Source organism: Hemicordylus capensis, chromosome 2 (assembly GCF_027244095.1).
Source record: "Hemicordylus capensis ecotype Gifberg chromosome 2, rHemCap1.1.pri, whole genome shotgun sequence".
NCBI lineage: Eukaryota > Metazoa > Chordata > Lepidosauria > Squamata > Cordylidae > Hemicordylus > Hemicordylus capensis.
In genome coordinates, this window is record NC_069658.1 from 429,122,114 (window position 1) to 429,146,040 (window position 23,927).

General features: G+C 46.3%; 1 protein-coding gene across 2 annotated transcripts in view; it reads right to left on the reverse strand.

Annotated features, from left to right (window-relative positions):
* Positions 1–23,927, reverse strand: part of FAIM2 (Fas apoptotic inhibitory molecule 2) — an 82,086-nt gene that overhangs the window by 53,350 nt on the left and 4,809 nt on the right. For both annotated transcript variants that reach the window (XM_053296749.1, XM_053296750.1), the window contains exon 3: positions 21,497–21,683. In XM_053296749.1, the coding sequence (XP_053152724.1) occupies positions 21,497–21,683 (187 nt within the window). The remainder of the gene's footprint in view (positions 1–21,496; positions 21,684–23,927) is intronic.

Genomic DNA, 23,927 nt, shown 5'->3' on the forward strand with positions numbered 1-23,927 from the left:
CGACGCCGTCTCTGGCCTTCACGGGCCGGCTATCCAGCCTATCTCTCTTCCTTGCGGCAGGTCCTTTTGTCGCCGCCTCTGCTGTCTTTGGCGGGCGGGCCAGACCCGGCCCGCCTCTCAGTTGTCTGCGGCTGGCCTGGAGCCGCCGCCGCCGCCTCCCTGCGGCCGTCTCTGCCCTTTCCGCGGCCCGGCAAGGAACCAACATGGCCGCCTGTTCCCTTTGTCCATTTCTGACTCAGCCGTTCTGCGCATGCGCTCCGCGCATGCGCAGAACGGCCGAGGGAGGCACGAACACACGCTTGGTGTCCGTCCACGGACGGACACCAAGCGTTTTATTAGAGAGGATGCTGGCCTTTGACCGTAATAAAGATGATTGATTGATTGAGAAGAGGAGGATGCTGACAACCTCCCCTCCTCCCCACCCCCTGTGGCCACTCTCAAAGCTTGCAAGGGTCAGTTCTGAAAAGGGGCTAGCACTAGCCCCCACCAGGGCCATGGGGCAAGGGAGAACTTGGTGCCTCGCTTCATGCACCACAACATCTTGGGCCACCCCCACCAGTTCTGACCTCCAGTTCCTGACTTCGCTGCAGTTGCTGCCCAAAACTCAGCCCTGGCCCACAAAGGGAAGGGTTTATACTTTCTTCCTTGTACAAAATCCCACCAAAAATCTCCCCAAAGCAGCTATTTATAGCCAGCAGCTGCTTGGATGGCACTATGTTCAGCAGGAAACCAGTCTTCGGGGAACTGCCTTCTCAACTGCCCCCCACCTGGCCAAACACCCCTACTACATCTCCCTGATCCACACCAGCTCTAGAAATCCAAAGCTTAAGTATGTGTAACTGAAACATTTTGTCTGCATTTCCCACCCATGTTCCCCCTGCATGAATATCTAGATTGTAAGGCTCTCAGGGCAGGAGCCTGTTCTCACATTCTTTGTACAGTACCATGTATATGGATTGCATTAGAAATAAATAAGTAAATGGAGCTGAAGAGGCCCTCCGTGTTGTAAGCCCTTCTCATCACACGGATGAATCCGCCCTGTGTCTGACTGCCTTCTGCAGGGGACACGGCTATCAGATGAGATCCCACTACCTTCCCCCAACCACCACACACACACACACACACACACACACACAGCCTGTCCCTGGTGGCCATAAGGTGTGCATAGCGCTATAGAGTGAGGGAACGAAAGATCACACACTGTGCCAGTTCCCACATGCAGGTCCATCAGTTGATTTTTCATCATTTGATGCCTCTCAAGTAAATGTATGAGTTGATCTGACTGAAAACTGGTTGATTTGGGTAATACTCTGACTGGCCCATGCAAACACTTGGAAAGGGAGAAAGGGAGCATGGCCGCACATGTCGCCCCCCACAAACCCATTGCACTGTCATCTCAGTGCTAACTGAGCAAAGAAGCACCTTTTAGAAGTGGCAATTCTCTTTATTTAGCAGGGGGAGAGCAACTGGCCCTATCCATCCCCAGCATAGCATCCCTCATGTTTATTTTTTTAGATTGTGAGCCCTTTGGGGACAGGGAGCCATTTCATTTCATTTATTTATTTATATGTAAACGCTTTGGGGACTTTTGTTGAAAAGCAGTATATAGATATTCGCCGTATTTGTATCTAACAGCATGGTGGGAAGTTTGTCTGAATTAGGCCTCTGTGCACAGCTCAAATATTACTTTGAAACAGTATCTGAACCATACATAGGAAGCAAACACTGTATCCATGGAGAACAGGGGGCATGGGTAAGGAGCATATTGGCATGGGGCAGAGTAACTGATGAAGGAAAATTCCACTATCCCCTTTCACCTAGTTGTGTTACCTACTTAAGTCCCAAAGGCCACAAGTTTCTGCACCCTGCTGTTACAGGGCTCCTTTTCTTGGAAATAATACTCTGCCTCGCCTGAGCAGAGATAAACAGCTGTTGACCATAGCTTGCCCTGCCTGACTAGGCATAAGCACAGCTAAAGCTGATTGGTGCATTATTGCTGGTTTCTGCCTTGTAATTGGTTCACCTTGTCTACCAATGGCTAAGCTTTATTCTGCTTGTACTAGTATGATTGGTGTATACCATGAAACTTTGGCCTCTGATAGACTCTGTACTCAAACCTATAGCCTGTATGTAAACAGTATAAAGCCCAAGTGTGTGCTCTTGGAAGAAAGACACCTGGCATGTCGTGATCAATATAAGCTTGAACCTTATGGACGGCTTGGCCTCTGCTCATTAAACAAACCCAGAATTTCCGGAATTTCTCCGTCATAACACGTTTACCGTTTACATAGTTACATGATGATCTATAGAGAGGGTGATAATGGCTGAGATGGTATGAAAATTCTCCTGTGGTATTTAATCCGTGGTGGCCCACTCACACATGCTTGTCACCATTTGATGCTGTAATCACTGAAAGATGAATATGGATTTGTGAAACAGCCCCTAGTAGTGGGGATGCCCACCAGCAGCAGTTGCAAGATCAAATTTCTGGTTTCCATCCACAAACCCTCTTGTAACATAATACCTTGAAGTAGGAACAGTCATCTCTCTGTCTTCAAACCAGTATAAAATCTTCCTGGTGTGCTAATATCATGCTGTGCCACCACTGATGTCCCAATTGTGTCCAGACTCGTATCAGATACATTTCTACTGCTTCAGATCAGAAGATTTGTGTATTCAAACTAGCATTCACATGCACAAAATGTCCCACCACACAAGGAAGAGGAGGAGATAATGGATGAAATTGTTAAATTGTAGCCCTGGTAAGTGGGGAAGAGAAAGTATTTCATCACATGTGTGAGTTGGGGGGTGAGGTGGCGGCTAACAAACTGATGCTCTCTAAGGGTGAAGTGCATGGAAAGTTTCCATTTCTTAAGTACGCCGTTTAAAAGGTGCCACGAGTGACAGTATCAGAGGTCAAAACAGAAGATGTAAAGAAAAAAAACATGTACAAGAACAACCAGCAGAGTTTCCAAAACTGCATGTTCCAGTTCTGGACAAAGAGACTTGACCAATAAACTGCAAAAGAGGATCAAAAGGCTGCGGGGCCTGTGGAGCCCAGGCATACTCAGTGCTATCATTTGAAGGTCCCCAGAAGGGACTTCCCCATGACTTTCTGGTTCTGAATTCCATGTGAGCGTCAACAGCTGCACTCCTAGGTCACAGCATGGGTATGTCTCTAAGTTTATTGCTTTGCAGCAGACTCCTATACACTTTTACTTTAAAAAAATTAAAAAATAAATAAAATAAAATAATAATACTCACTGTGTTCAGTGGGGCATACTCCCATATTAGTGTGCATATTTATTTATTTATTAACGTGGTGATTCTTTTTATTTAGCAGGGGGAAAGTAAGTGGCCCTGTCCACGCTCAGTACACTACCTCCAGTGACTGTTGCTGGTGTCTATCCTATGTTTCTTTTTAGATTGTGAGTCCTTTGTGGACAGGGATCCATCTTATTTATTTATTATTTCTCTGTGTAAATTGCCCTGAGCCATTTTTGGAATGGCGGTATAGAAATCAAATCAAATCCAATCCAATCAAATCAATCAATCAATATTTTATTTATTTATCAGAGTTGTACACCGCCCCAAACTTTTGTCTAAATAAATAAATAAATATGCACACTAATATGGGAGTATGCCTCACTGAATACATTTATTATTATTATTATTATTATTATTATCCTTCGTTACAAAGTGAAATGTCCACAAACGCAACTACCACTACCACTCCTAGAAAGATGTTGTGCTATATTACGATTCTCTTGGGGATTTTGGTTTTATAAGTCTCTGTCCTGTACAAGCCTTTTCAGATCAATTTAAAATCTTGCTGGATTAGGCCCAAGACCCATCTAGTCCACCTTCCTGTTTTCCGCAATGGCTGATCAGATGCTTCCAGGAAGTCCACGACACAAAGAAAAATCTCTGTTGTTCCCCGCTTTTCCAGCAACTGGTATTCAATGGCATTCTGCTTTTGAACACGGGAAAACATCATGACCAGTAGTGGCACATAGACCTGTCCTCCACAAATTTGTTTAATCCTCCTTTAAAGCCATCCAGTCCAGTGGGCATCTTGTTGCAGTTAATTCCACATATTAATTATGCATTTGTGAAAGAGTACAGACAAAACTAAATACTTATTGAATCTACTGCAAATCAGTTTCATTAGGTGACCTTTCTATTTTGAGAGAGGGAGAAGAAATTCTCTGTCCACATTCTCCATACCATGCTTAATTGTATAAACTTCCTTTCCCCATTAGGTTGCCTTGTTTTCTAAACTAAAAAGCCCTAAATGCTTCACACTTTCCTCACAGGGAAGGTGCTCTGTTTCTGCACCATTTCCAGCTCTGTCATATCCTTTTCAAGATGAGGTAACCAGAACTGTACACAGTGGCTAACATCCAGAACAGTGGTCCAAGGACACAGAGGAGCTGTGTCCTTACAGCAAGAGGCTGCACTTAAATGCAGTCAGAGTCTTTCCAACCAGTGGACTGTATGCATGGGGCAAGGGGGGAGTGATTTTTTGCTTATCTTCCCTGCCTCCAGAAGTGTTCTTTACATTCCAGAAATATGTCCCTGAGGGCTGTGCAACCCCCAGGGACATATTTCTGGAAGGCACTTCTGGGGGGCAGAGGAGATCCCTAAAAGTCATTTTCGCCACACACATGGTCTGCTGCTTTGGAAGATTATGTATTCAAGGATGCAGTCTCTCACTGAATCCTTGGACCACTGCTCTGGATGTCAATCAATATATCACATCTGGCAGCACCATAGGTTTGTATGAGGCTACTATGATATTGGCTTTTTAAAAAAAATTCAGTCTCTTGCTTTAGAATCCCTAACACTGATATATTTTTTTAATAGCTGCTACAAACTGAGTTGATATTTGCATCGAGCTATCCACCACAACCTCCAAATCTCTTTTATGCCCATCTTTTGTTTTTAATGCATGTCATTAATGAAATTTCAGATATAGCACTTGGAATTCTTTTTTCCACTGACTCCATGTGGGAGGTAGTAATGTCAATTTGTGTGAACAAGGCACGGAAATTCATTTTGTTGCCCCCAGGACAAGTTGTAATGCATGCATCACCTTTCTACCCCTGCCCATCATAATGATAGGTGTTTTGCTAGCAACAATATGAAATGGAATGTGGCTACCCGTATTATCGCTAGACATGTCGTGTTGGGATATTTAAAGATTGGAATGAGGGCTCAGATTATACATCTGTCTTCCAGCTATGGCCAGAGGCTTTCCCTATTACTGAATATAAAGATATAAAGGAGGTTCTTGTGCACATACGGGATGTATCACCTAGGGATATTTCTTCCTTTGCCCTCATGCAGAAGGAATCCCTCAGCTGAGTTTAATTTTCTTAGATTAACCTGCGTCTTGACATCATCTATTATGACAACACCATTCCTCCAGAGACAGATACATTAGCCAGCTTCTTCTAAGATTTGGTATCTTGCCCAAAGTAGCAACTGAGTAAAAGAAATGAATTGGATTTCAGACTTGTGCATTGGTTAATAATCTGCACTGAGATAGACACTCTCTCCTCTACAAGTAGCAACCAGAGAAGAATGCTTGACATTGCAGTCCGAATAAAAACGGTCAGAAGTTACAAGGAGGATTATGTTTCAATGCAAACGGATTGAAAAACTTGGTGATTTACTTCCTGCTTTCACAAATATTCAACAATACAGGTTCAACAAGAACCAAATGTAACACAGACATCAACCTTTCAGAAGTCAGCTATATAACTTGCTCAGAAATGATTTTGCTATTATTTAATAATCTATTAGGTTATTATTTTAATTAACTATTTGTTACCCTACTTTCCAAAGGGAAGGTTTATAGATCACTTTATCATGAGACCCTCAGGGACATATTCTGGTGACTCCTGGTGGGCTTCAGTGGTGGGGGAGGGAAATAGTTGAAAATTAACCCTTTCCTCACTCATGCAATGGAAGTCAGCCCTGCTGCACCAGCAAAGTGCTAGTCTGGAGGTCAGCCGAAGTTCCATAAGGTGTGCATTACCACCAAAAAGGCCCTCTCCCATGTACCTCTCACTCACTGAATCTCAGTCAGCCATGGGTGTCTGGCTACACATCTCTGTCTCCTCTTCTCAGCCAGTCTAGGCTTATCGGGACCGGCCTCAGAGCAGGGACAGGAAGGGGGTTGAACATCACCCTCTGCCTCCTCTTCCTTGTGTCTGCCCCTCTCCGGGGGCCTCCAACACTCTCTACCAGCCTCCTTCTCATCCCTGGCTGGCTCCTTATATGCCTCCTCACAGGCTATGCATCGCCTGCCCCCAATTACAGGGCCAACACCCCTCTTTATTACCGGTATTTGATTACCCCTTACGGTTGTTGCCAATGACTCTTCTCCCTCCTCCTGCTCAGCCCCGCTCCCTTCAGGAGGCATGCTGCTGATGTTATTCTTGCATGCCTCCCCTTCGGTCTTATCAGGGCTCAGCTCCTCCTCCACTGGAGCTGAGTCCCTGCCCGTTGGCAGTCTTTCCTCCGTCTCTCCCTGGCTGCCACCCATCCCTGTCACCTTGGGCCTTCTTACCCCTCTGTTTTCGGAGGTAAGGACAGCCGGCCTCGCCGGACAATGGGATATGGAGCAGGACCTCTGTTAGACCTAAATGTGCAAGTGATCTAACACAAGAAGAGTTAGACCTAGTAGTAGCAGTAATTTTTATTTCGGTCACTGACCAGTAAAGACCTATTAAGATATCCAGGACCCAAAACTAAGGAAAGGTCAACACCAGTACTTTGAACTGGGTTCTGAAACATACTGGCAGTAACTGGTTTAATATGATTTTAAAAGTCACAAAACTGGTGGGGGGAATTGCAGCAATCACAGCTACTCTCCACTCCAATCTAATGGCAGTCACCATTTGCTTTCCCCACATTACCCCATTCCAAGGTGCATTCTGGGAAGAAAGTATCTACCAGTGGGGGTTGCCATTCTTTTGTTGCAACTGCCTTTTTTCTTTTCTGTCTCTCTTTCTGTCTTTGTTGCCAGCATGCCCATCCGAATAGGGCATTCTGGGAAAGACAAAATGACAGACACCAGACCTTTGGAACTGTGAAGAGCTCAGATGAGTTCCCCCTCAAAAAATCATTCTTCTGACATGAGAAAGAAAGGAGGTGATTTTTGCTCCCTCTTTCACCCCCTGAACTCCCTCCTGAGATTCCAGCTGAATTTTCCAGCTTTCAAAAGTTTGGCCCAGGCTTTAAAACAAAACAAACAAAAAACAGGCTGCAGTCACTAGTCCAGCTATCATTCTGTTTGAGTCATTGTTTTTGAATACTCTTCAAAGGTAGCCCCACATAGAGCATATTGCAAAAAACTAAACTGACTTGGACTAGGACATGTACAACTGTGGCTAGATCTGTCTTTCTGGTGAAACAGTGTACCTGGCACACCAACTGAAGCTAGGCAGAAGCACGCCCAGCTACAATCATCACCTGAGCATCTAGGGGCAACACGGGGTCCGAGAACACTCCCAAGCTGTGAACTTGATTATTAAGAGGAAATGCAAGCTCTCCAAAACAGGCAGTACACCAATCTGTACACCAGATTGGCTTACCCCACGGACCTGCAATACCTCCATGTTATCTAGATATACCTATACAGTCCCAGGTGCCACAGAAGAGATCAGGGGGTGTGAGGACACGAATTACTCTCCAATACAGTCTTCCATTCTTCTTTCCCCATTCCTCTGCAAATCATGAGCAAATGGAATGAACAAATGGAATCAGAAGTCATAGATTTGTGCCTTGATAACATTTCCTTTGGGAAAACATGATGGTTTTGCTCTCATGTAGGATATGACTGGCCATCGGTCTATCTATCGTGCCATTGTCAAGGCCAGGTTGGAATCTAGCCCTTCCAGCTAAGTTCCCCTGATGTCAGTGACCAGCTGAAAACCGGAGCCTGAAATGCAACAAAGAGAAAGCCCTGCTCTGTTGACTGGGCAAAAGCAGAAGACCAAGCTCCTAGTTTTTTTGTCAGACCTAGATAATTAAAAGGGTCCATACACCCTTCTGATCGGGTTGGGTGGGTGGGTGGGTGAGGGGTGTTGTTGCATATCCCTATCCCCTTTCTGTCTCTGGAGAGGGCTCTGAGGCCTCAGTACACACAGTCCCCAAGTACTCACTAGATTACTTGACCCTTGCCCAACTTGGCTTATCTCACCTAATAATTATATTATCAGAGAGAGTCTGATAAATATTACAAATGCTTCTCTGAGAAAGGGCAGAATGCCCCCTTGTCTTAAGGAGGCTATTATCTGACCACTTTTGGAAAAAAACTGCACTTGATTCCTCGGAGTTAGCTAATTACAGACCTGTTTCTAACTTTCCGTGGTTGGGCAAGGCGATTGAGTGGGTGGTGGCCTCTCAGCTCCAGGCATCATCATCATCATACTTTATTTACGGTCTTTGACCAAAAAATCTCAGCTCCAGGCAGTTTTGGATGATGCAGATTATCTAGACCCATTTCAAACTAGCTTTCGTGTGGGCTATGGGGTTGAGACAGCCTTGGTTGGCCTGATGGATGATCTCCAATTGGCTGTCGACAGAGGGAGTGTGACTCTGCTGATCCTCTTGGATCTCTCTGCGGCTTTTGATGCCATTGAACATGGTATCCTTCTGGATCGCCTGAGAGGGTTGAGATTGGGTGGCATTGTTTTACAGTGGTTCTGCTCCTATCTCTCTGGTAGATTCCAGATGGTGTCACTTGGAGACTGTTGCTCTGCAAAGCAAGAACTGAAGTATGGAGTTCCACAAGACTCCATACTGACTCCAATGCTCTTCAGCATCTACATGAAACCGCGGGGAGAGATCATCAGGAGGTTTGATGCTGGGTGTTATCAATATGCTGATGACACCTAGATTTACTTTTCCATGTCAACCTCATGAGGAAATGGCATATCTTCCCTAAATGCCTGCTTGGAGGCAGTAATGGGCAGGATGAGGGATAACAAACTGAAACTGAATCCAAATAAGACAGAAGTACTGACTGTGTGGGGGTCGGAGCCTGAGAGATGGTTTAGATCTTCCTGTTCTGGATGGGGTTACACTACCCCACTGAAAGATCAGGCACATAGCTTGAGAGTGCTTCTGGACCCCAAGCTTTCCCTGGTTTCTCGGGTTGAGGCGGTGGCCAGGAGCACATTTTATCAGCTTCATGTCATTTGTCAGCTATGTCCATTTCTAGAGGTGAATGACCTTAAAACAGTGGTACATATGCTGGCAACCTCCAGCCCTGACTACTGTAATGCACTCTACGTGGGGCTGCCTTTGTATGTAGTCCAGAAACTACAATTGGTACAGAATGCGGCACACAGATTGGTCTCTGGGACAACACAAATGGACCATATAATGCCAGTTTTGAAAGAACTGCACTGGTTGCCGATATGTTTCCGGGTGAAATACAAAGTGCTGGTTATTACCTAAGAAGCCCTTAACAGATTGGGACCAGGCTATTTAAGAGAGCGCCTCCTCTGTCATGAACTCACCTGCTTTTGACAATCTTCTGGAGAGGTCTGGCTGCAGTTGCCACCAGCTCGTCTGGTGGCGACTCAGGACCGGGCTTTCTCTATGGCTGCCCCAGGGCTTTGGAATATACTCCGAGCTGAACTAAGAGCATCTCCTTCTCTGTTTGTTTTCAGGAAGACCTCAAGACTTCTCTGTTCTCAGAAGCTTTTAATTAGAATTTTAATAATTTGTTTTATATTATTATCATCACGTTTTATGTATTTTAACCTATGATTTTAACATTGGGATTTGTACACCGCCTAGAGATTCACATATCAGGCAGTATAAAAATATTATGAATTTAAAAAAATAAAATAAAAATAATCCCCATCTTTAGAGCCTCCCAGTTTGCCCTGGAATCACTGGCAGTTCTACAGGAATATTCCCTCAGGGCAGATTGGCTAGCAATCCTGGTTTGTTTGCCCCCAACCTCCTCTATACCACCATGTAGCTTTGCTTGCATGATTATGCCACCTAGAGCTATTTGCTTCACTGATACCTTCCTACAGTTCGTTCACTCCCTGGGCCAATCTTTTTTCTCTCTTTCTCTTGAGCAAAACCACGTTTTCCTGCTGTCACTCTCAGATTGCAGGCGAGGGATTACAGGCTTGTTTTCGCACATCTAAGAATCTCTGTCTGTGGAAAACTAGCATGTAAGTGTCAGAGTGAATTCAGGCAGACTGCCACCGCCCCAGGAGAATGCACTTCTCCCACGTTTGTGTGGGCCTCGACTGTTGGAAATTCCAATATGCCAAGGTTCTCATGTTGTCTGAACCCACCAGTTGTTACCGTGCAGGCCTGATTTATATACTAAATACACTTATTAGCTAGCGTACAAAATTAGGCCTGTCTCATAGTGTCACCAAGTGACCAAGTTCTTTTATATAGTGACCATGTAGGATCTGGGCACAAGGAAGAAAGGAGATCAAACCAATCCTAAAATGATTCAATGGGCTTTACTGAGTATAAAAGAATAACAACATCACTCTAGCAGAGCAGAAAGCAGAACACTCTATCAATATTACTAACAGTATTTAAACAGAACATCCTAGCTAGCACCAATGTTCAAACCGTGTTCCTAACTAACATATGTGTGTATATTAAATCTTCCTAGAGCCTAATATAATTCAGATATAGGCAGAAAAAAGGGGTGGGGTAAGGAAGGCTGAGGACTGGCATGGTTTGGGGAGATCAGGAATTAGTAGAGGGACGAAGGGAAGGGGGACGAAGGGGAAGGGATGAAGGGATTCAAGGCTTGTAGGGGCAGCATGTTACCAGGATCAGAGGCTTTGAGAGCGGTCGATCTTTCAGCTGAAGGAGCGAGGCTTCGGGCTGGAGACAGGAGCTTTGGATCAAGCATGCAGTTTGCTCAGAGCATGGCTGAGAGTCAGATCACCATGGCTGGGGAAGTCTTGACTTCTCACTGCACAGTAGAAGTCACAGACAGCTCCTGTCTATGGACAGAGTTCCTGCTTGTTGCCCCGCGGCTTAGCAGCAAACTCTGGGATTGCTCGTGAGCAGATCTTGCATGTAGGCACAAGATTGCTAACTCTCTGTCCAGTAGCCTCATTCTTTATAGTTGTATTTTCCTTTGATCTATTCAAATCTCATCTTTTCCTGGGTCCCAAAAAGGGGTGACAATGCTGTTACCTTCTGGACAATGTCTTTTAATTATTCAGGATATTGGCCAGTCCAGAGAGATCTGAATCTCATCTTCTGTAAACTGTGCGCTTAGGGGGGGGGGCATTGCCCAAAGCAATTCTGCATCTCTGAGCTGAAAATGGGCATCTTCCCAGATTTGCCAAAAAAGTGTTAAAGTGTTAGTAAAGTAAGAATTAAAGTTTATAGGTGTTTTCTTTGTATGCATCTACCTATGTTGAATTCCTATAGAGAGCAATTGAGTTAATCATTGACAAGGATTAACGCTGAATTCTTGCAACAGGAGAGGGGAGATCAGCCTCTGGCCTCTTCCTCAGACATTATCTGGTAGTGAGTCACATATTAGCATTTGGATTGTTCGGGCCTGGCTTTTGTGCTTCCTTGAGTATCCATTTCACAATACAGTGCTGGATCTCCTCTTCCCTCGCAGACCAGTTGAGATCTGGGGTGTCAATTCACCCTGAGTTCAGGCAATAATTGAACTCTTAATATAAAATGAAATCAGACACAGGCCTGAATTCCATATACTTCTGAGTTGGTACCTCTGAGTCTAAGGTTGGGGTACATGTGCCCGTACGTGTGCCCCAACACAGTATCAACATATCCTCCCCTACTCCCCTCAGGGAACCTGACATCTGTAACTGAGATTTCAAGTAAGTGATAGAAGTCACCTTATCTGAGGGAAGTAGGGCAGGATATGCTGAAATCAGCAGGTTTGGACGGCATGAACAATCTCGACCTATCAGAACCTACAACGGAAGCAGAAATTGGTGCCAGGGTGCGGAGTGCATGCTTCCAGGGCAATGGCCATCTCAGGTGTCACTGTTACATCTGAACCCACCGATAGAGTCGTAGCCTCGTTCTTTCCTGGCCATGCTTGTTTTCTATGTAGATGGAGGTGGTTGTTTGTTTTAAAGAGCCCCTGGTGGCGCAGTGGTAAAACTGCCGCCCTGTAACCAGAAGGTTACAAGTTCAATCCTGATCAGGGGCTCAAGGTTGACTCAGCCTTCCATCCTTCCGAGGTCGGTAAAATGAGTACCCAGAATGTTGGGGGCAATATGCTAAATCATTGTAAACCGCTTAGAGCGCTCCGGCTATAAAGCGGTATATAAATGTAAGTGCTATTGCTATTGCTAGTGCTATTAAATATAGAGGAGCTTAAAAAATGCAATCCTGACTGCAACAGGAGTCTCTGGCAATCTGTACCAGATGATTTGCATATGTAGGTTGACTCTCTGCTTGTAGTACATAATCTCTGAGGTGTTGGTGGGTGGGTACTTTTGCTTTGTGGCAGGGAAATAAGTGGACTTTCTGTGTAATGATCCTTGGAAATAAGGCTCTGGGATATGTATCAGAGGCTCTGTGAGGCTCATTATTCGCACAAGTCTCTAGTTGTCAACAGATCATGAGGAAACCTCTCAGCGCATCCATATAGAACTCTGCAGCTTTCAATCCTTTGTTACTTAAACCAACTTTATTTCCAGATACACACTTAACTAGTATGAAAGGGCAGGCTGGAAGACAAGATTATCAAGGTTTAGATGCCTTAAGGAAGCAACAGATAAGAAGCTCAGGGACTTATTAATTCTAATCCCTCCTTTCCAGCTGGCAGACAGTGAGGCTGTTCTCATGAGTAGCCTAGACAGCTCCCTTAACCTGGCTGCCAGGATTGTGTGTCTCCTCGGGCTGCATGCTGAGACAGGTGCCTAGAGCACCCATCTGATGGGGGAATCCCCCAATCGGCAAGCAGTGCATTGTGGGATACTCGAGGCTGGGACACATGATCCCAGCCTCTGGAGCTCCACACTGCCTGGTACAGCGCTGCTCATCCACACTCCCAGCAATGTTTGAAGGATCATCTGGGGAGAAGGTAAGGTTTTGCAGCCTTCCCCCATCCCCACCCTCCTGAACGGTCATGTGAATAGCTCCAGTGAGGTCATTCACACAATCAAAAACTGTGAGGAAATTCACACGATCGGGAGGATGGTGGGGAGGCTTGATTTCGCTCACCTTCCCCCAAGACGACTGACAAAATGTTGGTGGGAGCACCATCCATGCTCCCAGCTGATCCATTGTCAGAGAGCTGGGGCGACATATCCTGGACTCTGGGAATCCCACAATGCACGGTGCACCTAGCGCAGTTTATTGGGAGATTCCCCCAGGAGATGGGCACTCTAGGCACCGGTCTCTGTGTGCAGCCAGGCTGGAAGCAGCCCAAGCTCACACACGAGCAGGAAATCCAGGTTAAGGGAGTGCTCGCTCCCTTAACCTCAGCTAAGAGCCGGGCTAAAAAGCCTGGCTAGGCAGCACTGCCCCACTGGGATTGGACCCAATCCTGGTGGTTCTCACATGCAGCCTAACCCAGGTTGGACTTCCCTAGCCAGGGTTAGGCTGCTCATGAGAACAGCCTTTGTGTTCTACCCAGGTTTGGGAGCTGTGTGTACTCCCAGTTTTCAGTTGTGTGGAAGCAAGGCAGGAGGAAAACCTGGGTAGCTTTTCCTCCTATCTTGCTTCCACACAATCACTTCTACCTAGGTTTTCCTCTTACCTTGCTTCCACAGAACCAAAGGTTGGGAGCACACACAGCTCCCAGAGCCAGGTAGAACATAGTTTTTGATTATGTGAATGACCTCAGTCTCTAGGGATGCTTTAGCAACATCACTGAGGCCCTGCAGCTGCTGTTTTACAGGAAGAACCATGCAGAATCCACTCCCATCACTACCCCTACCTAGAACTACCATATATTCCTATTTGTGAGGGCCATCCTTTCAGGGTAAAGAGTTTGTCCCAAAGATTACTTTGAGTTATGGTTAATCAAGCTCTAAACTGGAGTTTAGTAGTTAGAGCAGACTGAGGGATATTTGAAACCAAGGCATCTCTTATATTAGTTTAGGGAGCAAAGTAGGATCTAGGAGGTAAAGTAAATTAAGAAGGTTTAATTATGCCTTTTGGATTTTTATCCTACCCCATCATAGAGCAGCTAACAAGATTTTAGAAGTCTAAAAACATTAGTAAAATACTCACATATAACACACTAGGGCTGTTCTCATGATCCTCTAGAGCTGTGTTTGCTTCCAGTTTTTGATTGGCTATGAGGGAAAAGCAAGCTAGGAGCGGGAGGACGTGATTGTGTGGGAGACTCATGCTGGTTAGGACGGCTTTTCCTCCTACTTCATTCAACAGCTGGTCATAGCTGCTGCGTAGGATGAAGCCCTCTTATCCAATGCGAGCTTCACACACAATCGCTTCTTCCCCTTCCTGCCCTGCTTTTCCCTCACAGATGTTCAAAAATTGGGAGCACACACAGCTCCTGAACTTTGGTGGGACTCTTGTCCAACCCTGTTTGTTATTGAGTTAGTGCCTTACCATCTGCTTGGGGGGGATTAGGCACAATTAGGAACACTGTCTACTGCCCATTAACTCACTGTGAATGAATAATCAAGACAGGCAAAAAGCTCTCTAAGGCCCTCCTAGACAGTACGAACAACAGAGCAGCTTATTATTCAGTTCAGCCTCTCCAAGACACAAGCAAGAGATTCTTTAACTTCCCCTTACCCCAGGCCTGCTCAAATTTGACCCCACAGCTGTTTTTGGACCACAACTACCATAATCCCCAGTCACAGTGGCCAACAGCCAGGGATTATGGGAGTTGTAGGCTAACATCTGCAGGAGGGCCAAAGCTGAGAAGCCCTGCCTTACCCCATTAGGAATAATAGAGGTTCAGCCTGTTATTCCTTTATGTACTTCACCTTCTCAATCTAGGTGGTACCTAAGAGATGAGCTCTGCCAAAAACTCTATTGCTGTTCATACTAGGAGGACTGGCTTAACAAAGTCCTTGCAGAAGCAACTCATGGTGCTGTAGCTCAGGGGAAGAGCATCTGATTTGATTGCAGTAGGTCCCAAATTCAACCCCTGGGATCTCCAGCTAGGGCTGGGAAGTTCCTGTCTGAAACTTTGGAGAGCCAGTGCCAGTTAGAGTAGACAATACTGAGTTGGATGCACCAATGGTCTGACTTGGTATAAAGCAACTCCCCATATCCACATCCCATGCGTATAATGTCCGTAGTGAAGGAGTCTATTGTTGGGATCAGGGGCTAAGGTAAGGTCTCGAATGGGGAGGCAGGTTAGCCCCAAAGAATGTCAGTTGCCTGTCCCTAGTCGAGGGTGTGTTCTCGGCCAATCTCAAAGATTGTGACGGGATGTTTAAAAAAAAAGATGGTGGGGGGAAAGACCAGTTCACAAAGAAATGTTCATCACTCACTGACTGCAGCATTAAGCGATAACTTGCCTTATGTGGTGTGTATCATTGCAGAGTTTTATAGAGTTATGTGATTTATGCCATTGCATCACCATCGGCTGAGTTTTTCTATCAATTTACATCATTTTTCAAACACAAGTCTAGAGATGTGCCGAAACACGATTCGGCAGTCCGAATTGCAGGCACATCCTTCTAAATTCGAGGGCTTACACAGCCCCTTGCCGCCACCTTGACAGACATGTTTGGAACGCCCAACATCCTTCTGTTGCTCCAGAACCAGCCACAGGAGGCTCACATTTGGATCAAAGCCGTGGTACTAAGGGTGGGTGGGTGAAACCTGTTCCTTTGCACTGATTCCTCAACTTAACTCCCCACTCCAACCCACACCGCCACAAAGCTGCTATTAATTGTGGAAGGGAAAACTTACGACACACATCGGTTTTCCCTTCCAGGGCTAATAGCAGCATCAGGGGGCATGTTGAGCCCTACTACAGTTGCTTTTTGAGAAAGGAAAACCTGCTGGAAACTCCAAACATGGAGCTATCAGATCATATGGTCCTCAGTGACAACAGATACACTCTCTGTGGGAGAATCACAATTCCAGTTGTGGTTTCAGCTAGACACACCAACATCTGCTTTCAGCAACAGATTTGGAAGCATTACCACTGACCCCTTTTGGTTGGATGTTGGTTAGGGTTGCAAACTAGGGACTTTTATAAAGGACTTTGCTCTCATGAGCAGCTTCTCTTCCTGTCTCCTTCCCCTTCCTCCTGACCATCCATCCAATGGGGAAGCCAGAGTGGAGGTTCTGCTTCAGTGGCAGGTTGGAGAGCCGCGTGATGGGTGGGTGCAGCAGGTGCAGCTGGCTCCCTTCATGTGGTGACGGTGGCAGTGAGCTAACTAAGTTTACTGAATTAGCAGCTACCCCTGCTAACTGAGTAAAAAGGCACCGTTTAAAGCAGTGGATCTCTTCTATTTAGAGCAACTGGCCCTATCCAACCCCAACACAGCACTCCTTCAGTGGCTGATGCTGGTGTTACCTTGCGTTTCTTTTTAGATTGTGAACCCTTTGGGGTCAGGGGAGCATCTTATTCTTTATTTTTCTTTAAAAGCCACTGTGTAACCTTCTGTTGAAAAGCCGTATGGAAATGTCTGTAGTCGGAGAGAGCAGCAAGCGAGTGGGAGGCTGTGCACGCACCACTGTGCCAGCATGCAAAGAGGCTGGCTCGGTAGCTAGCTGGCTGGCCTGCCTCGAGCCAAGGGGCGAAGTTGCTGGCCTGGCTGGGGATCGCAGGCTGGGTGGCCCGGAGGGGAGAGGACTGTGTGTGTGTGTGGTAAGCCTAACCAGGAGATGCATTTACAGTTAAGAAGCAGGGGCCTGGAGAACTCGGCACCTAGATGGCAGACATACAGCTCACCTGGCCATCAGCTTCACAGGGGTGAGCCGTATTTATTCTCAAATTATCCAATTTTTATCAAAATATGCATACATAATACCAACAAACATATGCAAATTTTATGCAAAGTGGAGACGTTTTTTGTGTGAAAAACATCCTCTATTTCCACTTTTTTGGTGACCGATATTGATTTTTTTCACCATCTGGACCTGGCAACCCTAATGCTGGTTGAGCTTGGGTCTTCTCAAAACTATCGAGTCCAAGGGCCATGGACACTGATGTTATCATTATGTAGAGTCCAAATTAATTACAAAATGATGACGTCAAGGAGATGGCCTGTAGCCTAGAGATCTCTGAGCAGGCAGGCACTCCTGCTTCCTTTACAGAATCACCATCCAGGATGGAGGCACTGTGGCAAGAAAGGCTGCATTCCAGTCATAGGCTGCTCAGAGAACCTGGATGCTGTGACAAATGTATGGGCCTCTCAGCATCAAGGGAAGTGTAGTTTACATGTGGGGCAGCATCCAGGGCCTCTGAACAGGTTGTGGCCTCCACATCAAGCCTAGAGCCTCCCCCCTCCGCCCCCACCCTGCAGATGACTCCATAGGGACAGTGGGGAGGGCCTGATCCCTACCGAGTGCTCAGAGAAGCCATGAGTAAGAACCACACCATTTGATGACTGGAACCACCGGGGATGGGTAAGACTGACACAACAACAGATGCCTATGATGCTTTCTTTTTTCCTTGCAGGATATGGATCACTGGAGACAGACATTTGGTGACAGAGGTGAGTAACGTTTTGCCTTCTCTACATTATCATTCATTTTCATCCGTATCCCCAGATTTGCCAGGAGCTAGATGTCTACCCTTGAGTTGCAAGGTCCCTGCAATGCATCAACTTCCCACACAATCTTCATTGGTCAAGTCAATATACTCACATTAAGAGCTAAGCACTTGCAACTGCAGCAAACAACATTCAGTTCCCTCTTCACTGGCTTCCCATGGGCAGCCTCTCTGGCCTCATCTGCGCGTAATGCAGAACCAAGGGTCCAACGGACCTGCAGTCCCCCCTGCCCCCCCCAGCCCAACTTGCCTGTCCATGTTCAGACAAAACAGACAGGAACTGAAGTGCATTCAGGAAGACTGAAGAGGAACTGCCTGCGCAGGCTTCCTTCTGCCATGGAGGACAGCCCCGACAGCCAATCACAGGCAGAGAGAGGGAGGAGCTTCCTCCCTCCACTCCAGTTGTAGCAACTGCAATCCACAGTTCTGCATTCACATGTAACACTGATGGCTGCAAACCTGAGGCAGAAGCAACAAAACTCACTACAACCTGAGGTTTCAAACTGGAGTTTGAGAAGGGAAACCTCAGGTTGCTTTTCTGATGGGACCAGGGTTTCACGCATTCACATGTACAGGTTTGTCAACCTCAGGCTCCTTCACCTCCAGTTTTTCTTGCTAGCCTCTGGCCGTAATAAAAGAAATTCTCTCTCACACCTCCGGTTTCCTGTTACATGCAAATGCGGCCTTTGTTTTTCTTTATCTTGAATCTATTTCCCAGCCATTTGTTTTCACACTAAAGTCTATGCAAAAATGAATCTGTTGATGAGTTGCATTTACCATATTTCTGTGGTGATTGCATCTTCATTTTGGGCACATCTATCTTCTGAGGGCTCTTGCAAGAAGAAATGAAGAGCAACAGAAGAGCTATCCTTCTGAAAGGAGGCACCACACTCTTTGGACGGGTCATATCATTATGATGGCACAGGACCAGAACCTTCCATCCTCTGAAGCCTCTGCCTCATCACAGAGGGGCATAATTCCTGACTTGGGCAGCCTCTATCATAAGCCCAGTGTAGAGATAACATTCCCAGTTTTCTAACCATGGTTAAGAGATTTGGATTGCCCCACTGATTCACATGTTCTGTCTGCATTCCAGCTTCTTAGCTCTTGAATTCACGTGTGTGAATATCACTCTCCATTCACTTTTTGGAACTAATCAAACTTTGTTGTGATTTTGTGTGATTTTATTGTATCTCATTGTTTTTTAATCCTGTATTGTGAGCCACCCAGAGAATAATTTGTTATGGGGCAGCTAACAAATTAAGTTAATTATTATTAATTATTATTAATTATTTTGTGGCATTAGTCAGCAGTATAAAAGCTAGCCATGTTTAGTGTTAACATTAGTGCAGAAGTCATGTACACTGCATCATGGTATGCTCCAAGCAGCCATGGAAATGGGAAACTCCCTTGCAAGAGAGAAAGGAAGGAAGGAGAAGGAGCATGTGAGTCTGGGGCATGCCATGGTTAGGAGTCAGGGTGGTCCAAGACCTTTGGACAACTGAGAGGGTGGGCCAAATTCCACCCCTGCCCTTCCATTCACTGCCACCACCTTGTTTGGCGGCAGCATGTTAAGAGGTATTCCATTCCCCTCCTTGGGTTGTACATGAAAAGGAAGGGGAGGCAGAGTGAAAGGGAACTGGGGAGGAGAGTAAAATGGTGGGCTAGAGCGTCTACCAAGGGAGGTGCTCTAGGCCACCACTCTCATCTCTCCTCCACACTTCCTCATACTCCATTCCCCCCTCCTTTTCAAATACAGCATGCAGAGGAGAAGAACCGAGTACAGCTCTTTGTGCACTGCAACCAAGCCAGGTGGCAAGTGGAGGTGAGGCAATGACAGAAGGCAGGGAGGCCAGTGAAAAGACCATGGAGGCCATAAGCAGGCAGCAGGTGAGGTGGTTACAATGGCAGCAGGCAGGGGCAACTTGAGCAGAAGTGGGCAGCAGCTGCCGCCTCCCACCCTCTGATGGTCTGCTGCCTGAGATTATCACCTCAGTTTGCCTTGCTATCAGGTTGGCCCCATAAAGAGATTCAGAATTTCATATCTTCACCAGGTCACTATCTGAATTTATTCATAGCTTTGTGTACTGGTTAGGTAATCCTGAACTTCTATCTTTGTGGAAACATTATGAATTATACACAGCGTGTTAGGAGAACTGTGCGATTTGATTTCTCCACAGTGAAACAGATACATATACTCAACGAGCTAGACAAAGCAACTATTTTTCATGTGGTGATTCTCTTATATTCAGCAGCGGGGAGCAACTGTCCCTATCCAGCCCAGCACAGCACTCCTCCAGTGGCTGTTGATGGTTTCTTGTGTTTATTTTCAGACTGTGAGCCTCTTTGGGACAGGGAACCATTTTCTTATTTCATTTGCTATGTAAACTACTTTGAGAACTCTTTGTTGTTGCTGAAAAGCAGTATATACCTATTATTAATACCTGTACACTGAATTCACCCCCACCAAACTACTTCAAAACAACACCCAAACGTACTGCTGTCATCTCAAACAAGCAGAGAATCCATGGGATATATGCAACAGATTTCTCACGGAGGCATTTGGAAAGTGTTTAACAGGAATCAGTGTCGAAAGCGTGCAGCAGAATGGCAGAAATCCAGCAAATTATTTATTTATTATTTAGTTAGGGCATTTAATACCCCATTTCTTCAGTTAAAAAAACAATACCTCACTGAGCTGCTTACAACCTTTTAAAACAATAAAAATACTATAATAAGCAAAATACAATTAAGACAGCAAAGCACAAAAACGTCGTATAGCAGCACAATCCAAAAGCTGAAAATGCCTGGCAAATAAAAAGATCTTCACTTAGCATCAAACAGAGATAAGGCTCAGTATTAGGTGAATGGTCCATGAGCAGGGTGCCACAGCCAAAAGGGCCCTTTCTCTAGCTGCTACCCACCTCATCTTCAGTGGTGGGAGCACTAGGAAAAGGGCTTTTTAATGCAGTCTTAACATTCAGGCAGGTACATGTGGGAGAAGATGGCCCTTGAGGTATCCATGGTACATGGGAAGCCGGACACGGAATGCATTGAGTCCTAACTAGCGACTTCCCCATAGAGCTCTATGGGGAAACTGCTGGGGAGGACTATACATCACCCCACCATTCCATGTATGGCTTCCCAGGCACTGCCCATGATATCACGGGAGTTGCGCCCGGCTCCGTATTCCTTTGCAGCCCACTGCTGTCTGGTACAGAAACCACTCTCTTTGGAGTTAAGCAGACAGAAGCAACTGCCTCCATATGGGGCAAGGCATGCAGTGCAATTTAGTCATTTACTATCTTTTCGAGCTGAATAATTGCACAGGTGTAGTATTCACTGCGACCACCTATCTTCTAAGAATCCAGATTTTGCCAAAAACCATAACAAACATTTCTAGGTGGCAGCAAACAACTTAATTGGGTTGATGGACAAAGAGTTCCCTGAACGTTGGCACACCCCAATGATATCATCAACATGAGTTAGGGTCTACTTGTAATTATTTTAGACTCTTTAAACTTAATTCAAACCCACAATTAATTCAGAAACCAAATTAAAGACCCACTGAAACCTGCTGTTTTTGCCAATCCTTCCTTTGAGTGCCAGTTTATCTTCAACAGAGGCACAACCTTGGGAAGATTTTTTCCTAAAGTCAAAAATATGACTTTCAGGTCTACCACAATCTCACCATGTTACCTCATGTGGGATAATAGCTCACTACATTTCAGAAAAGTTTGGTTTTAAAAACAACAACAACAACAACAACAGAGAACAACTCACTAGGATCCACATATGCCCAGGTGGGGTGGAGAGGGACATTCATTGGGGGTGGGAATACCCCTGCTTTCATCCCTTCTTCTGAAGTTGCCTCTTCATAGGTTGGAGGAGCTGATGGGGCGGTCGCACTGTCCTTTTCTGCATTTCCCCGTTGCCCTTCAGAGTTTGGAGGCTTGTTGTTCACAGAGAGCTGCAGAGCAAAAACAGAAATGGGATATATCTATAATCATAACAGCTTGGTGAATCTGTTCTAGATGGGATGGGATGGAGAGTGGACAGGACCAAAATGCTTCAAGATATTGAGGGTCTTCATGCAAATAACCCTCAATGAGGCCTCTTAACTGGGAAGAGGCAGGATATTGTTCTCTCACAGTTCCTCTTGCATCGTTAGGTCTTCCATGTCCAGTGAGAATGGTATTATTGCTTGAACAATGCCCAACCTCCACTGCCAGCCCTGGAAAATGTCCAGCCTCACCACCCTTTGGAGCTCACCTGCAGGGGTGCCCAATGCATGGGGGGTGTTCTCAGCTTTGGTCTGGGGTTTTAGTGCTGTGCCCCAAAGCACTTGGTTGCACTGGGGTGAAGATGGATGTGGAATGGTGCCTTGAACATATCAGGACCTGGATGCTACTGTGGTACAATAGAATGTGGGTTGTCTGGAGAGAGGGTGGGTCCAAATGCCAACTCCACCACAGACCATCAGTCAAAGATGGTGGCCACGCACAAGGCAGTATCTTCCTGCCAAATATACCCAGCTATCAATTGCCTTGGCTGCATTGAGGGGAGCCACAATTACAAAATGCTTTCACAGCCTGAGCAGGTCAGCAGTGTAAACCAGCAAGACTGCTGAAAGCTAAAGCACATTGCAAGTCTGGATAGCAAGGAGGACTAGAAGTGCTGGAGCAATGCTTTTCACCCTGCTGAAGCCAACTGGAAGTACCTTAAATGTAATCCATTGGGCCTACTTATATATGGGGGTGCAAAGGAGGGCAAACTGCCCTAGACAATTATGATAATACCAATGGCTCTTAGCGGAGGGTGCAGGAGGAGGGCTCCAAAACTATGTTCTGCCCCGGCTTACCTCTCTGCACAGCACTGTTTCCATACATAACAAGGTGTATCAATGGGCTTACACAGGTAGGAAAGGGCCTGTGGGGGACAGTCTTCCAAGAGCAGGCCTTAGCAAATTTTCTTTGGATCCAAGAGCTAATCCCAAAAGGTAGCAGCCAGATAATGACAAAGTTACCAGATCTGGTGATGGACATTATGGGAGCAGATGGTAAATGGTCTTCTCTTTATCCCTGTTACAAATAACATAAAACAGAGATGCCTAGGATTTGCCAAGCCCTGGCCGAAGATTAGGGTCCCCTGAAACCTAGAGCTGGCCTTGTCCTACCCCTTACACATTTTAAAAAGATACTAGCCGGGCCGGGTGCAGAGCATCTATGCCTCCGGCCAGCCCACCCACTGCCGCTGCCCCCCCCGCCCCCGACACTGGCATGCCTGGCTTTCTGGCCGACCGGCCGCTCTCCCCCCGCCACCCATTTCTGGGGGCCCCCCGTGCTTTCTGGTAGGCCAGCCCACTTCCTCCCCCCACACCCGGTGCTTTCTGGCTTGCAGGCTGGCCGGACAGCTGGTCCACTACCTCCTTCCGCCCACTCCCAGTAGCCACCACCTCCTCCTGGCGGCCGGGCCAGGCCAGCCCGCCACCGCCTCCTGTTCCTGCTAGCCAGGCTGGCCTGCGGTCACCTCCTCCCGACTGGCTGCCACCGCCATTGCCTCCCCGTCGCTATCCCCCAGGCCACTGCTCTTGCGAGAGCTGCCACACATGGGAATAGCGTCGGGTACGCCTAGGAGAAATAAATATATAGATCAATGGTTTATTTATATACACTAGTTTGTTTTGTATATTTACAAGATATGTTGTAAATGGATGTGCATATTGAAATGGCACACAGTTTGTTCTATTAGCTCCTCATGTTACTTTAAGCTTAAGGCAAAAGGTAAAGTGTGCCATCAAGTCGATTTCGACTCCTGGCACCCACAGAGCCCTTTTCTTTGGTAGATTACAGGAGGGGCTTACTATTGCCTCCTCCCGTGCAGTATGAGATGATGCCTTCCAGCATCTTCCTATACCGCTGCTGCCCAATATTAGTACCAGCAGGGATTCAAACTGGCAACCTTCTGCTTGTTAGTCAAGCATTTCCCCACTGCGCCGCTTAAGGGGACACTTTAAGCTTAGCCTAACTAAAAAAATGAATAGGATCGGCCTGTACAGCCAGACTTCTGTTGCCATAATCAGGGCTGGATCCAGGTTTTGGAGAGGAGGTGCTTTGGCAAGACACTCTCACCCATGGCCTGCCCACCACATTTCACCTGCTGCTCACCACCGCTACATGTGAGAGCCACACTCTCAGTGACAGCTGCTGTGCCT